A 16876-nucleotide genomic window follows, 5' to 3' on the forward strand; every position below is an offset into this window, starting at 1 on the left:
ACACGAAGAACATCTGTTTTTCTGCAAAGCAACACTGTGAGGTAAGCAGAGTACATGATACAAACCACATTGCTTGTTGTTTTTTTTCCTGTACCACAACAATAAGGTTTCTGTTGTACAGTGAATGTAGGATAGCAAAAACATTTTTTGAGGGATGTTACCAGAGAAGTAATAACTTTATGTACTACAAGCACTATAGCTAGGCATTCTTGTCCTCTGTGCAGTTCTCCAAACTAGTATCACCCTCAACTCTTTTTTGAAGACCAAAAAAAATATCCCCAGAGTTAAACCACTTCATACAAATGTAGCAAGCAGCTAGCTATTGCAATATACCACACAAAAAGTATTAAAGTACTTTAGTACCATACCTTCCAACCCTATCAAATTCCTCAAAATTTCCCAGTTTTGAGGTTAAAGTAATGGGGTGCCACAAATTTCTGAATTGCCTCTTCAAATCACAATTTTTTTTTCTTTTCTTTATTTACATTTTTTTGATAATGTTGATGTCATTGTGCATCTCCAGCGTATCCTGCAATGTCATCAATGTGCAGGGGTGTGTGTGATGATGTCAGAGTCATGAGACCATGCCTGAACCCTGACTGCCTGTAAAGGCATTATTTCTCAAGTTCAGACAGGATGTGATTGAAGAGGTCTCACTTCCATTTGCATACTGCCATATTTGAGCAACAGTCTTTGTGGGAAGAAAGAACAAACCCCATTATTTGGCACATTCTTAAATACTAATGTATCTGTACTACAGCCCACTACATCTGTGCAATTCCAATATCCTGGTAAATGCCATTTGTTGGTATGACATTAGATGTACTTGCGTCTTTGTTGTTTTGTCTCCCGAGCTTTGGTTCAGAATTGGAAGTTTTGTTTACATTCGGAATTCGGATTAGTTTTCACTTTTTCCGATCTGTGGATACATCATACATTTAGAGGTAAGGAGGACCATGTTAAGAAGTAGTAACATTTACTAATTCTAGCTATCATGGGTCAACTAATGATGTGTCTTTTTGTAAAGGATTTTGTTTGTTCTATGGGTCATGTTTCTACACACAGGGTGTCAGAATAGTATTAAAATTTAACAGTAATGTGATCGGTTTCTGTCTAGATAACTAATGTCCTTATTTGTAGATTACTCCCGATTGCCCAGACAACTGGAATTTCCGATGGTTGACTTTCAATTTTCTTAAGAGAAGTTTTAAACATTCATATGTTAGGCAAGCCACATAGACCAGATGTCTGCTGTTTTAATGTAGATGTTTTAATTCTACAATGTTAGTGGTGCTTTTTTGTTATTATAATTTCACAGTTTTAGATGTGGACGTCCCACTCTTAGTTTAGGAAGTATAACTTTCTGTATGTTGTCCCTGCACTGCAAGACATTGTTCTGGATAAACACGCATTGATCTTTTAAGTGTGTCTTAAGGGAGTCAGATCAGAATATAAATGGATGGGTATATGTTCAAATGGAAGTGGTAGAATGTAAAATCAGATATGAGCGTAAACAACTATGCTTTGTCTACAAATGGTAAGATACTTCAGAATCGTTATATATGACATTCAAAAGCTGTAACAAACAGCTGAGAACATTTTATTGTTGTATCTAAGGCAGACAGCCTGGGAGGCATTACTAGATTTAAGTACTAAGTAGTGTACATCTGAAGTTGTCTGTATATTGGCATGGTTAGGATGGATGTTGTATCTTATATTGCTCTCCCTCTCCTTTTATGTTTCAGGATTTGGGACATACCTCTCAATTTCCTATAGCAAGAAATCTGGACAAAGCCAAAAATAATGGTGAAACAATGGCTCAAAAACAGGGACAGATTTTAAATACTGCTACTGTAAACTGAGATAGTTGCTGGAATAACACGTTTTGCATTATTATGTATTTTCTGAGGGATATGAAGTCTGAGATTCAAATGTCTACCGTTATTTATTATTATTTGGTGACTTCAAACTTCATGTGGGTATCCCACAATTCCATCGAAGTGGGCAGGGTTACATAATTATGTATGCAAATTGTATGTTAATCAGCATCTTGACTTTTGGTCAGTTGTACCAACTTTTAATGGGCCTTTGTCTAGTTTTTGATGTTTCCAGGTTGAGAGGTACTGTATGTTCAGTACTTAGCATGAGTGCAATATCTTCACACATTTCTGGATGTACTACCACCTGATTGGCATTTACCATTTGTGCCCCATGGTACAGCAGTAGCACTGTTGCCTCACAGCAAGAGGTTCGCCTGTTCGATTCTCGGCTGGAGTGCCATCTGTGTGGAGTCTGCATGTCCTTCCCGTGGTCAAGTGGCCTCTGAAAGACATGCATGAATGGGCATGCCTTCGCTGAAGGTTGGGCGTCGGGCTGGCATCTCGGCACCATAAAAATCTACTGCCAATAATTAGTGGATCGGAGTTCCGCTGTGGCGACCCCTAACCGGGAAAAGCCGAAAAGACAAACAACACCTTGTGCCTGGGCCTTTTGCTCTACCCTAGTGATGTCTCTTACCTCAGGTACCCATTCCTACCAACCAAATGGAGAGCCCACAGCAGCACATATCAATATACAGTCAATTGATTCCAATTTCAGTTAATTTTGTTATTCTAATGACATAACCTCCAAAAATTCACCTTCTTTAAACATAGTGGTGTTAACATAAAGCAACATATGACTTAACATAATGTCATAATTATTATGACATTATTTTAAGGTGGACATTTATCTCCAGTACTATAGCATACTGCAGCTTTTTTCTTTCTTAATTGTTATTATGTGTTATGGACAAAGGATGCACATCCTTTGACTATAAAACACCACTGTTAATTTATATTTTCACTGTAAATCTATAATGCTTTGCAACCCCCCACAAAATCATACTTTTTTAATTGCAATCCAGTGTTCCACTATTCCAGATAAAATGGGAGCTATTTTTACTTTACAACTGAAACTGACGTCAACCATATAGCTTTAATTGATTATTCTCTATCCAAAGAGAAAAGAAAAAAAGCAAAGCTATTATATATCTTAATCCACAACACCACAGCCATTGTGGTGTACTATACAAAAAAAAAAAAAAAAAAAAAAAAAAATCTGATGGTGTTATTTTTTGGAATGTTCTAGTATCAAAGTAGTTATCACTATTCATGCTTTTATTACCTAAAGAAAGGACTCCGAAATTAGGACTGCCTTGTAAAAGGAAGAAATGTGTTAATCCTGACAGCTGCCCACTTCTTTAGTATTCCACATCCTTCAAATCTGTAATCATTTTTTTCATGTAGATTCCTGTAAACTTTGCTTGTTTCTTCTTGTAGGATTACAGGCTGGATTACCAGGTTCAAGGTCAGTAGCCATCAAAGGATCCAGTTGCCAAAGCATCCAGTTAAGATTTTATGGATCCAAACCATCAGGTAAAGATCCGAAAGTACATACTGTTGATCAGAATATATGGCCCCAGAAAGGTTATTCCGAAACTTTGATAGTCTTAACATAATACAATTCTGCTGCTTAATAGTGGAATCTCTTGTTGGTTTACAAAAGGGCATCACTAAATCTCTAATTATTTGTCTCATTGTATAACCAGGTGATAAGATATATTTTATTGGTAAAATGTGAATATATCTAAATATGAAATATGATCACCTCTTAGTAGCCCATTTGATATGGGAAGTAGATTCAGAAAGTCTAGTGTTAAGTAAAGGCAAAAAAAAAGTATTTCACTAGCAAGATTCATTCTGTATAGTACCTCTGAATTTTTTCCAACTGAGACTTTCCATTTGAGAAATATGAGTAAAAAGAGGCAATATATTCTGTAAGTTGATAGTATAGTTGTATGAGCACCATAACTGTAGAATGACGTACGAATCGGTAAGAGTTATTTATTTTATTTTAATTTTATAACATAGTGGGGGTGGACTGGTGTTTGGACCCTTTCTATCCCCAAGGTGGGCCTAAATGTATAACTGAATACAATGCATGAAACATATAACTCATAACTGTAACACATACAACATCAAATCAACACCATAACAAAACAGATTAACACTACAGTGCCACAAGAAACATTACATTTGACATATCATACGCATACTAGACTTCAATAAAGAAGCAACAGGTTAAATAATTATGAATCCTTGTACATTTTTAATTATGCACAAATACAGAAATTAGCATTTTAAAGTAAATTAACAAGATTTAACATGAACCTAAGCAGATATCACATCTGTTGTTAGCAATAATGTCTACATATGTTGCTTTTGTAGCAATTATATTTACAGGTCATGGCTAGGCGACTTAACAGCTTGGCACAGAGTTCCAAATAATTCACTTTCACTTTATTTCCAGTGTTTGTTCCAAGTAGCTGGGCTGCAGTAGTGTAGCTACGGTGAGGTGAGAGGGGCAACTGCCCTAGGTGCAAAGTGTTGGGGGGCACAATCAGCTGATCCCGATCTTTCTCTAATGTGGACAAACTTCAGCGCTCTAGCACTCCTTGTGTGGCCTAAATTGTAGCAACTGTTTGCTGCATTATAACAAACAGTTTGATACAGTTTAAAAGTAAAAAGAAGAAAGTTTTTTAAAACGATAACACAAGCACTGTAGCACTCCATGCAGGCAAGATAGAGACTGGAGCAACTGTTGCTACATTTGTAGCAAGCAGATTTCTACAGTTTAAAAGAAGACATTTTTTTTTAATCAATTATGTTAAAGGATGGTTGGAAGTAGGGCAGAGAAATGGGACCTGAATGGCTGGGGTAGGAGGGAGAAGGGGGGCATGCTGTATTTTTTTTTTTTGCTCTTCACTGGAAGACCTGGGGGGCATGGATCTAAGTGTAATAAGTTGTTCACTACAATGCTGCAATTAGCTTATTACAGTGACATGTTTTTTTTCCTTGCTTTTTTCTTTTGTTGCTTTTCAATGGAAGAGCTGGGTTGTGAATCTAACTGTAATAAGTCAATCACTGCAATCTAGTGATTGGCTTAATATAGTAAAGTACTTTTTTTTCAGTTTTATTCCTCTTCACTTGAGCTGAGATGGTAGGGAACCGCTTGGTTGAACCATCTACACTTCTAGTAGGACGATCTTACCAATGGCTTTTTTGCTTATTAGCACTCCAAAGGAGAACCCCTGAACCATTAGAACTGCCTGTTTTTGTGACTTCAGAGGGTAGTGATGAAAATTTGTAACTTTTGTGGAGGGGAGAAATAAATATTCCTCATGTAAGAGTTCATTGGTAAGGGCAGCAAGCAATAATGCAGCTTTAGCTGCTCTTGGGAGCCATCAGCTTAGTGAGGCTCAATGTTTTCTGACAATATCAGACAGACAGACAGACAGAGTAATGAAGAAAGAGCTGACAGAAATGACAGGGGAAGTATATTCCTGTTTAAGTATGTGCCAGATTACACCAACTGCTCTTCTAGATTTCCATTTAAGGAAGGTATACATTGTACATTTGGGTCTGCTAGGCTTCATTACATTGTTTGTGCCACCTTCTGCATGATGCTTGAATATGGGGACTGGAACCAGCCAAATCCAAGCAGATAAAGCAATCAATTTCATCCAATATATAATGTGAATTAAAATATGTATTCTCCTAACATCCTTTACTTTCCTAGTGAAACAAAATACCTGTTGGTTTTGTTACTGTTCCTTATTGATTTGTTTCCAGTTAGCCTCTCCAAGACCTTTTTGAATGTTGCTTTAAGCTACACTTTGAATACTAAATTAACAAACATCAGTTGACAGAATGCTGATTCCCCAGTGTCCTTTGTAGCTCTATTAAAAAGCATTGTCTGTAATATGTGTGGGCACTAAGTGGCATTTCCCTTTTTGCCCTTTTATCATATAGTGTGACCATTGTGTTGATTATATTAGTTGTGGTGTGTAGAGTGCATTGAGGGAAGCAGGGGAACTGCCCCTCACATAAACACTGAAAAAATATGTTTTAGGGGAGTGAATCAAATTCAAGGACTTGTAACTTTGGGGAATTGATGTTTGGGGAGTCATAGTGAAACCACTGCTTGCATTCCCTTTTGTATTCTATCATGGTGCAAGCAGCCTTCAATGGGACAGGATCATCTACATACACAGTTATTAGAACTTGGAGCTCAACAGACATTTCATCAACAATAAGAAAAACTGATCTGATCCCAGTACTGACTCCTGAGACAGTCCTGATTTGGGAAAAAAAAACTCACAAACATCTCCCCAGTTATATCACCCTCTTTACTACCCCCTCCATACTCAAATCTTATCATCTCGATGCAATCTTTTCTATGAAACTATGCTTTGCAGGGCCTCATGACTTCTCTGCATTGATGGATTACTCCAAAACTAATTATTTACTATTTAGTGATCTTAATGAAAATCTCAAATGGTATATCTCCCCAGCAAACTTTGTACCTGAGGCTACTGCCTTCTGGTCTGAATTTTACTACGTCCTTGACAGAAACATTGAGGCTTCTATAACATTCTAGTATAAAACATGACAACAAGTTTAGAGCTAAACCCATACAGAGGAACTACCTCATAATTGTCTACCTATTTCACTTGACCCACCCTCACTCCCCTCGTCCTGAGATCAATTTGGGAAAAGTTCTTCTGCCATTTTCTAACATTAAAACACTACTTCCATGGGTCCTGACAATAACCTAGGAAGTCTTAAATTCTCCTTACCAAAACCCTCCCTTTATTTCTTCATCTTGCGTCTCTCCACTGATTTTGTTCCTGAGGTGTGACAAATAACAGCTGTGGTGCTCTTACATTAAAAGGTGGTCCTTCTACTCACTCTAGGAATTACAGGCCCGTTAGTCTCACTAGTAATATTTGGAAGGCTATGGAATGCATTTATTTATTTATTTTATTTTACATTTATTTTATTTTACATTTGTTGACTGGGCTAGTCTAACTGGATATATGTCCATTTTCAGTAGAAGCTCCACTAAGCAGATAAAACACTAAACAGGTCATATCAATGACAAGTACAGTACAATTTAAGATTAGAATGCACTTATTATATAGCAGCTTAGTGATAATATAAGTAACATATTTTAAAAAGAAGAACAAGAAAAAATTAAGTATTTATAAGGTAGAAAACATGTTAATGTAATTGAGAGCTTGCTAAGCAAGTTCATACTCTGTAGAGGGTTCCTAAAGCAAAACTAAGTTACAACCAACTTTAGGTAGCTTACCAATCCTACTTACTGAAAGAAAACAAGAATTTATAAGGTAGAGACATGTTCATACATTAGAAAGCTTGTTATGCAAATTATACTCTGTGGTAGTTCCCAAGAAAGAGTAAGCACAGAGTTAAGATAGCTTACAGCTTCTACTCTCTGAACATTCAGTGAGCATAGCTGGAAGGGGATTGTTAGTCTGGGTTAGTACATGGGCATAGCCAGTGAGTTTTAAGGTAAGCTTTAAGTTGCTTTTTGAAAAATGGTGTTGGAGAGATAGATGAGATTTCATTGGGAAGCCGGTTACAGATTTTCCCCATTGAGATGGAGAACAGAGAGTCCCCAGCCTTAATATTGGATTTATGTAAGGCTACTAGTACTTTATCTGCAGAGCGTAGGGTTGTGAGATTTTTGTAGGGGGAGATAAGGCTAGTGAGTACTGGAGTGTTACTAGGATGATAGAGGATCTTGTGGGTGATAATAAGTTTGTTGAAGCTGAATCTGATTTTGCAGTTTGAGCCATCCTAGCTGTTTTAGGTTGTGACAATGATGGGTTCTAAATGGGTAGCCAGTGGCTAATCTGGCAATGTTATTATAGGAGGTTGCCAGTTTGTTGAGGTTGTTTTTGGATAAATTGGTATAAATGGGTGAGGCATACAGGAGAGTGGAGATAAGATGGGTATGGACAATAGTATTTATTTTATTTTATTTTATTTTACATTTGTTGACCCGGTTAGTCTAACTGGATATATGTCCATTTTCAGTAGAGGCCCTTGGAGAAAAGCTCCAAGCATGAACAGTAACAAAGTTAACAATATATAACAAAGACATGTATAATAACAGTACAGATGTAGCATTGGTTAAAAGAAAAATACAGTATTATAATTATAGACTATAGACATTACACTAAAAGTTAAACTAAAAAAAAACAATTATACTAGACACAAAAGTGGGTATGAGCAAAACAGAGTAAAAGCTAATGGTGTCAGGAAGAGTTTAATCCTGTATAGGGAGCCTGGTTTTCTGTTGACTGATTTAATTATAGTGTTGATGTGTGTGCCAAAGTTAAGGTCTATGTGACCTTATTTCTCTAAATATTCACCAATTCCATTTTACAAAGGGCAGATTATGCCTGCACAACCTGGCTGAAGTTTTGAAAGGGTTACCAAAGCCATGGCTAAAGGGCATATAGTTCACGCTGTTTATCTGGACCTTGTCAGTGCATTTGATACTACCTCCTATGCTGACATTATTGAAAAACTCTCCCAACTGAACATTTACCCACACATATTTTACTGGACTGATAGTTGGCTATGTCACAGAAGCCATACTGTTAATGCTGGGGGTATTTGCTCTAGTCAGAAAAATGTCACCAGTGGTATTTCACAGGATGCTGTCCTAGGTCCCCTTCTCTTTGGTGTATTTATATTTCTGTGACATAAAAGCCAGTTTCAAGGGACTATGGCTAACTGTGTTTGCTGCTGATTATTTCAAAGGGGTTATCAAATCCTATTCTGATACTCAAATTCTCCAGCAAGGCTGGACAAAACAAATGCTTGGTGCAATAATTGTGGGCTTACCATGTAAGTATGACTACCCTACTTTCTTTTGATTACATGAGGTCCACAGATGAGTATCTGGATGCTTTGCAGAAATGTAACCTAGATTCCTTTGGTAAAACTAGCATCATATAGATAAATATTCCACTTAAATTTGACTCAGTCATTGGGGACTTGAGTATGTGTACTGATGACAGACTCTCCTTTGATCGTTACATCTCTGTGAGGGTTAGAAAATTCTTCCTTCCTGGTATCTCGTCAATACCCAAAGAAATTATAGTCCTACTTTTGTCACCTCTTATTAGGCCCATCACTGAATGTAATGCACCTGTGGCATGTACCTCACTAAGCACCTAAACCCATGTTTCCTACTGAACAACTTAACATTTTCATTTTTGGACTGCATCTAAATTTGTGAGGGTGCCTGCCCTAGAATTTAACAATGACTACAGGATACCTTCTGATCATCCCATACACGAGGCTTTTCATTATTAGAGATGCATGGGACATGGTGGGATAAACAAAGCTGATGATGACCTGAATTAGCTGAAGGGGTTCTACTCCTCTGCTGATAGGTCTGTTGTACACCTGACTCCTTTTCCCACTTACTGGACTTGTTTTTCCTTCTGTTTTGATCCATCCTTGTTTGTTTCATGTAGAAGAGACAGTGTTTTATAGAATAATCCATTGAATATCTTTGGGAAAGGGTAGGAGTAAGAACTGCCTCAAAGTCATAGTCTTTGTCTTCTTACTAGGAATCTCAAAATAATTCTGGTGAGGGAGATTCATTTTTGTCTTCCATTGTATAACCACATCTCATATGGGGCTGTTGATACTAATTTATGGATCTCCTGTAATCAAATGAAAGTGAGGCAGCCATGCAGAAATTTGTCTGGCTGAAGTTCATTGGAGAAGCAAAAGTGTGGGCTTTAAGTGATAGTGAGGCCGCTAGAGAAATTGCTTAAGAGGGACTAAACTAAAAACAGAGGCATCAGCTGGAAAATCTACCAAATAGTAGGAATGACTAGTAGCAAAACATACAAACTAGGCAGTGACTCAGTCTGAACTGGAAATGACCCTGAGACATCATCTGCTAATGTAGGAAATAAGTAGCTGGTTGTGGTACAGTACTTGGGAATCCTTTCTTCAGAGTGATCAGCATAGTCCAGTCTTCACTGGCTACCTGTAGTGGACAGCGCTTCTTCTCTGTTCAGTTGTCTTCTTTTCACATACTAAAACTTGTCTAATGCCCCAACTAAGAAATTAATTGCCATTAAGGGAACAAATCTACTCACTAAGAAGCAGTCAGTGTAATCTGATCATACTTATCAGGCCATTTTTAAAAGCAAAATAGGAGAAAAAGTTTTTTCACATCTAGGCCTTGCTTCATGGATCTATTTACCTGTGGAAACCAAAGCAATATCCTCTCTGAAAGACTTCAACACACTTAAAAAAATGATTTGACTGAAGAATTTAGCTGCAAGCTTCACAGAGATAATGGTTAACTATCATTGCAATTTGAACTGGAATCTTTACTATTTAACTGAAATTTGTAATGAATTGTATCACCACATTATTTGATTGTTGAATAATGCAATGTTAACTATAACATCTACGCCTAACTGTATATACGTATTGTGTAATATCTTAGCTGTCCTTCATCTTCAATAATTGGATACTTCTGTCTCTACATTTATGTGTTTATTGCTGTGCTTTTTATGTTCACCTCAATGCATAAATGCATTTATCTATGTTGCCTGAATTATGGCTGAAAAGAGACAACAGACCAGCCCATCTACCTGGTTATCAAATACATACTTGCATACATACATACATAAAGCTGGGGTTTCAACTAATCCAATGCCCTAAGTTGGCAGCAGGTGAATCTGGGCCTCACTGGACACTGCACCTCTAGGCTTCAAAGGGGATGATGGGATCATAATGGTTTTTCATAGTGTGCTTGATTTATTAATCACCAAAATTATTTTTTTTTTAATTCTCCACAATCTGTGAAATGTCTTTGGGGACATTTTCGTCTGGAAAATGTTAGCTGCCAGTTCATCTAAAAGTGAAAGGGTTGACATCCTAGCAAAACTCATCAACCACCTGTGGTCTAAAAAGGCTCTAAGGATTTTTAGCTTTTTTTTGCATAATGTTTTTTTAGTTTCATAGTGTTCACAGTTTATGGCATCCTGATTTTCTGCAAAACTAAACAAAAAGTATAAATGTTAATCCTATGGAAAAGTCGGGTCTCTATCACATTGTTGAAAACACTAATTATCGAATCTGTATTCAGCGAACTCACATTGTCAAAATCTCATTTTTTTGAACAGCCGTTTATTCAAAGTTTTTCATAGGGAAAAACAATGGCTGTCCAACCTGCCACCCGTCACAAAATTCTAAATATTTAAAACCCATCCAAGTTGGGGGGGGGGGACTTCAACCCCCACACTCCCCAATCTGGGGGGCTGGGCCCCCCACTTACCACTTTACACCCCCCTAACTAAATATGACAACTCTGACATTGAATTACAGTGGAGAAAAGGGCAAATTCCCGATGATGGCCAACCTTAGTTCAAGTAGTTTTACTGCATACTGATTTGATATTTTCGATAATGTGATCTAGGTCTGAAAAAGTCCTTCTTCAAGTACGTTTGCTGTTGGATTTTTCTGTGGCATAATGCTACATATACATACATGCATGTAATCAAATTATACAAAAAGAATGAGTCAATAGCAATTAAAACTGTTGAAAAAGGGAAAGGAATATGAAGGAATATGTATATCATTCCCTGGAAAATATTTGTCAGGAAGAACCCAACGAACTTTCACCAGAAGGAGAGACTTACAAATGACAGATGACAGCAAAGAAAAAAAGATGAAGATGGCAGGGGTTACTGTTTCCTTTATAGTCAAGTTTCTGGTTGATACACAAAGTAGGAGGTAACATGGCACAAGTAAAGGAAATGACAACATTGCTACTAAAATCTAACAGCAGGCTAAATCTCATTTTTTTTAAGTGATGCTTAAATGTTAATAATAGTTCTTATGTAAAACACACACACACACACACACACACACACACACACACACACACACACACACACACACACACACACACACACAGATATATACATATATAATTTGCCTTCAGAACCACTACAAATCCTTGAACCTACATCCTAAACTGCATAGAACTAACAGCAGAAGTGTGCAAACCAGAGAAACACAAGTGTTTGTAGCCTTATAGTTATGCTGCAAATGTAGCACAACATAAAACACAAAAAAGCATATTTTGTGGCTGGGCAAGCCTCACTGAAGCCCTCATTTGGCGAGACAAAGCTACCAGTATCCTCCCTAATTTCTTATTGTCCCTCTGAGGTTGCTGCATTCTGGAGAAAGAGCAGTCAGTGGCAGGCAGTGAAAAAACATCTTACTCTTTCCCTGGGAGGTTGTGATATCAGCCAACATAAAATATAATTAACATTGGGGCACCATTGCAATGATCCTGAATGAAGCAAGCCACAGAGCAAATATAATGTCATTTTCCTATTCTGTGTAGTGTCTGCCATGGCTGTGGTGCTGCAGTGGTTAACTGATCATTCACTTACCCTGCAATCACCTGCAGGTTATTCACCTCTCTGCAGGCCTGGCTGTCTGCAGGTTGATGTAAGTCATTCAGTATAGGGTTCTCTGATGGTCTTTGATGGTCTGCCAGCAGAGTGTGTCTGTTGGGGGGTGCAGGCTCTCCATCAGGGGACAGCACCATTGGGTTACAGTATGTCACCAGACAGGAGCTGGAGGGACCCGCATTGATCTCCTGGATCATGTCTTTCTAAGACTGGCAATTTCACACCACTGCTTAATCTGTGCAAATGGCTGGCAATAGTAAAGCCCCAGCCAGGATCGCAGTCATGGAGGTGACAAACACCTGGCTGGGAGCAGCTTTATGCAGCATGACAATCACCTGTCCCCTCCACCCTATCCTCAGTCATGGTGTTCTTTTTTCTTGTGCTTCACCTTCCTACTTAGTTTGTAGTCTAATACTCCCCATCACTAACTTCTTCTTCTGTCTGCCTGAGTCTATCCTTTGTGGTCCTTCCCCATTTGAGTCAGCACTACCCTTGTTGGTCCTTGTCTATTTGATAATCTGTCTCTACTATCATTATTATGATCCCTTTCCTGCCCACATCTACCCCTTGCTACCTCCCCCTCAACCCATCTTGGAGAAAGAAAACTAGACATCTGTCCCACAGCAAAAAATAATAAAATAAAACTTTGTTTGCCCTCATCCCAGCATTCCCTTTCTCTAAACTTTCTGCGAGATTCTCTGCTTGACTTTCCCTGCACCCCCATTTCTTTCCCATTTATATAAATGAACTGGCAGAGAATTTGCTTTGAAGCTTTTATCAGGGCCCACAGCTGTTCTCTTAGTGGCACATTGTTGCAGGTTGGGACACACATTGTAACGAGCATGCTATGTGCACACTACTGGGCTCACGTGAAGTACATTGTGCACTACTGGTCATTACTTGACCTGTTGGCCAATATATGTCTTAATTAGTTTAATTTTTTGCACAATAATGCTGTTAACTAATTGTTAAGTGGGATTGGGCTTCATTGCGCTACTTTGCTCTTGCTATTTTGCAGTTACATGGACATGCAAGCAATCTTTCTGAACCCAGCCTTGGTCTTCAGCATACTGTTTTGTCTTCAATCCGCCTTTTGGGAAAATATCATATGATGTGAAACAAAGCTGTTAAAACTGCATTGTTCAAATAAAACTTTGTCTCCTCTCAGTCAAATGACCAAGAAGTCATATAAGCATATTAATAATTAATCAAAACTACATCAAAAATATGCAGCTCATTCCAAAAAGAAAATATTTTACAAGAGATAAATCAAACAAAAGGTGATTCCTGAGACTTAGAAAGCTAACCGAGAAAAAACATTGAAAAATCTATTGGAGTCACTTCAATTTAGAATTTTATTTTCAATTATCAGACAAGCAATTGTGTAAATCTATTTTTTCAGGTGGTAATTAGTCATTTTCATTTAAGAAGGTATCCTCAAAGTCTGCGACTGAAAAATGCTCTTGTAACAAAGCTAAAAATGTTTGGAAGATTCTGAAACAGGTGACAGTTATAGAAACATGACTTGTTCATAAGTTCATAGGTGTGTACTAGGCCAATGGCCCTGGAGCTTTACAAGCCTAACCCATAGAAGTGCCCTGGCATCATGCCACCATTAGTTCCCGGTGCCTCTATCAAGTAGAGCCACTGGAATGATCCCCGGGGTGAACTTTCTATTTCCCAACCACTCATCAATATTTCTCTTGAAAAGGGCCAGTGAGATGCTCTGCTTGACATGTATGGGAAGTCTAACATGTATAATTAACATGTTAAGTCTAACATGTCTAACCAGTGTATGGGAAGCCTTGTGTAACACTTTGTGTAAGAAAGAGGGGAGAGAAAGAGGGAGAAAGGAAAAAACAAACATTTAATATTTACATACATTGAAAGTGTTACAGCTTGTTCCAAGGGTCAATGTAGCTTGCTAAGGTGTGCACCTAACTCAAATGCAGCAATGTCTCACGTGACTCATAAAACTGCTGTAGCAATGAGTCTGACATATTTAAAAATAGAAATCCTATACCATTCACAGAACACTGTTCTATGGTTGCATGTCGACCTTCTCCACTGAAGACTGCAGCAATTAGCAGTCATCCTATCAGCTGGAAACTCAATGTTTCAGAACTTTTCTCAAGTTTCTTTTCTCAAGTTTTATGTATTGATTTATAACTACTCCAGTGGAACTTAATGCCACCATCTAGCTTGGAGTTAAACTTTTGCATTTGTGAATTCAAGCAGTGCATTCACAGATCATGTTGTACAGCATTACAAAACATTCCACTTCAGCAATAATCAAAAGGGGTGGAAGCAGAATCACAGAGACATTCAAGAGGGCATGATATAGATGGAGATATCCGAAAGGAGATGACTGGACTGGGGAGGGAGTGATATAATGTTGAATGCACTTAAAGGGCAGATTAGACAGACTTACATAAGTTTCCCCGCCACTGCCACCACTATTATAATCATTGCCTGCTGTTAAAACCCTACAAAATGTAAAAAAAAAAAAAAAAAAAAAAGCACCCATGCCTGGAGTTTGTGCTTACCATGTATTTAACCTATTGAAAAGTACAGCAGAGTCTTGGTGTTCATCAGATACATATCCTTTCAAAACTGATGCACAGAAACACCCCAGGAAGCTCACAGCAGTCAGAAATCACTGTCGCCATTAAATATGGGATAAAATCCAGACTGAGATGGGGAAGGAATTGTAACTTTTAAACCCTAGTCACTATCCAGGTCTATGTGCAGAGTTCACATGCATATTAATAAATATGTGCACTCCCATGTGTGCAGGCCTATGGCAGTATGGGACCCAGCCACAGTGGCTTCAGAGGAATGCAGTACCCCTGAAGCTCATCACTCTTCCTCGCCCACAGACGAGGGAGCAGAACACTGGCCATTGCATCTCACTCGACCCATCCGTATCCTTTGTTACTGAAGGTGCGGACTGAACTCTGGTCACTGGTAGTGTCACGGGAAGCAAATTCCAATTATGTTGGCAGGCTAACATAACATTTGTAAATTAATGCACAGCACATTAACTCATTCACTCCAATGGAGCTCAGGAAGTGATGGAATCAAACTATGTCCTCACATTTCAAACAAATGTTCATATCTCTGGAACCACAGAGATTATGAAAGAAGTATAAACAGCAAACTCTTTAGCACAAACTATTTTTACAGAGGTAGTATTCTTTAGTTTCCAGGTCTTAAACTGAATTTTATAAGTCACAGTAAACACAGTCACTATTACACTTGTAATATTTTGTAAACAACTCAGAATATCTCAGCAACCACTCAAGTTACAAGACTGTCAGCAGCATTTTACCCATCTAGTTGAGAGCTTTCATATGAGGCTAAGGAGTTCTGTCTGTGTTACTTTGTTGTTAAGATATCTAGAAAAATGTGAACATTATATCTATATAATTTAACATCATAAAAACAAAAGTTAATATCTATTTACCTGTACTAGACAGAAATCAAATATTAGTGCAGTTGATTTTGCTGCTGTGTAAGCTTTAAGATGAAATAACATGGTTTTGGAATTATTAATGCATACATGGACAAGCAATATTTGATGCCTAGAGGCATCAGTATGCGTTAACTGCAGATGCACTTGAAGACGTCATTCGGATGTAATGAGTTAATGTCCCTGCTAAAGCCTTGTTAGTTGTGGCTTTCTGTATTAAGTTGTGCAAATGACAGATGACTATAACAAATATTTGCAACACTGTTGCCAAATGTAAGTAAAGAAGTAAAAAAAAACATGATGTTACCTTTACTGCAATAAAAGAAGACTCCATAGTATAACCAGATCGGCTGATTTTTAAAGACAGTGTTCCCACATCTTCACAGACTTTGTATTCTGAATGTAGCATTTCAATACGAGACCATTTCAATTCAAGGCTAAACAGGTAGAAAATAAATTTACAAATTTCATAACTACAGTCTAATTGCAATCACTGACACTATCATCTGACAGTGTAATTAAACCGAGAATGTTAAAAAAATACAAAACATACAGACAGGCCCAACCAACAAAAGAAAAAAAAAATGAACATCTTAATTTAGTCAATGCTAAAATTTTGTTGTTAAGAGGATATATGCATGTGTGTGTGTGTGTGTGTGTGTGTGTGTGTGTGTGTGTGTGTGTGTGTGTGTGTGTGTGTGTGTGTGTGTGTGTGTGTGTGTGTGTGTGTGTTAGAGGGAGCACTCCACAACTATGTTTTGTCTACCTTACTGCTGCTTATTTCTGCTTGCATTTTTGTCTTCCTTAATTCATCTACCCTCTCAGAGAGCTATTAAACATGATAATAAATTACATTGCTATAAATCAGTCATATGACAGCAAGCATATGCATCTCCTGCAATTTCTACCACATTTTTAAGTAATGTAAATATTTTATTTTATTTTTTTTAAAAGAAACATCTTTATTAAATTATCACTTATGACATACGGAATCATACATTTTATATAAATGAAAACAAACCATACTGACATTA

General features: G+C 37.7%; 1 protein-coding gene across 1 annotated transcript in view; it reads right to left on the bottom strand.

The window, feature by feature from the left end:
- Nucleotides 1-16876, bottom strand: part of FREM1 (FRAS1 related extracellular matrix 1) — a 1066140-nt gene that overhangs the window by 330044 nt on the left and 719220 nt on the right. The window contains exon 29 of the mRNA XM_044060374.1: nucleotides 16150-16279. Coding sequence (XP_043916309.1) covers nucleotides 16150-16279 — 130 coding nt within the window. The remainder of the gene's footprint in view (nucleotides 1-16149; nucleotides 16280-16876) is intronic.

Source organism: Protopterus annectens, chromosome 2.part0 (genome assembly GCF_019279795.1).
Source record: "Protopterus annectens isolate FY-2018-M chromosome 2.part0, PAN1.0, whole genome shotgun sequence".
NCBI classification, from domain to species: domain Eukaryota; kingdom Metazoa; phylum Chordata; order Ceratodontiformes; family Protopteridae; genus Protopterus; species Protopterus annectens.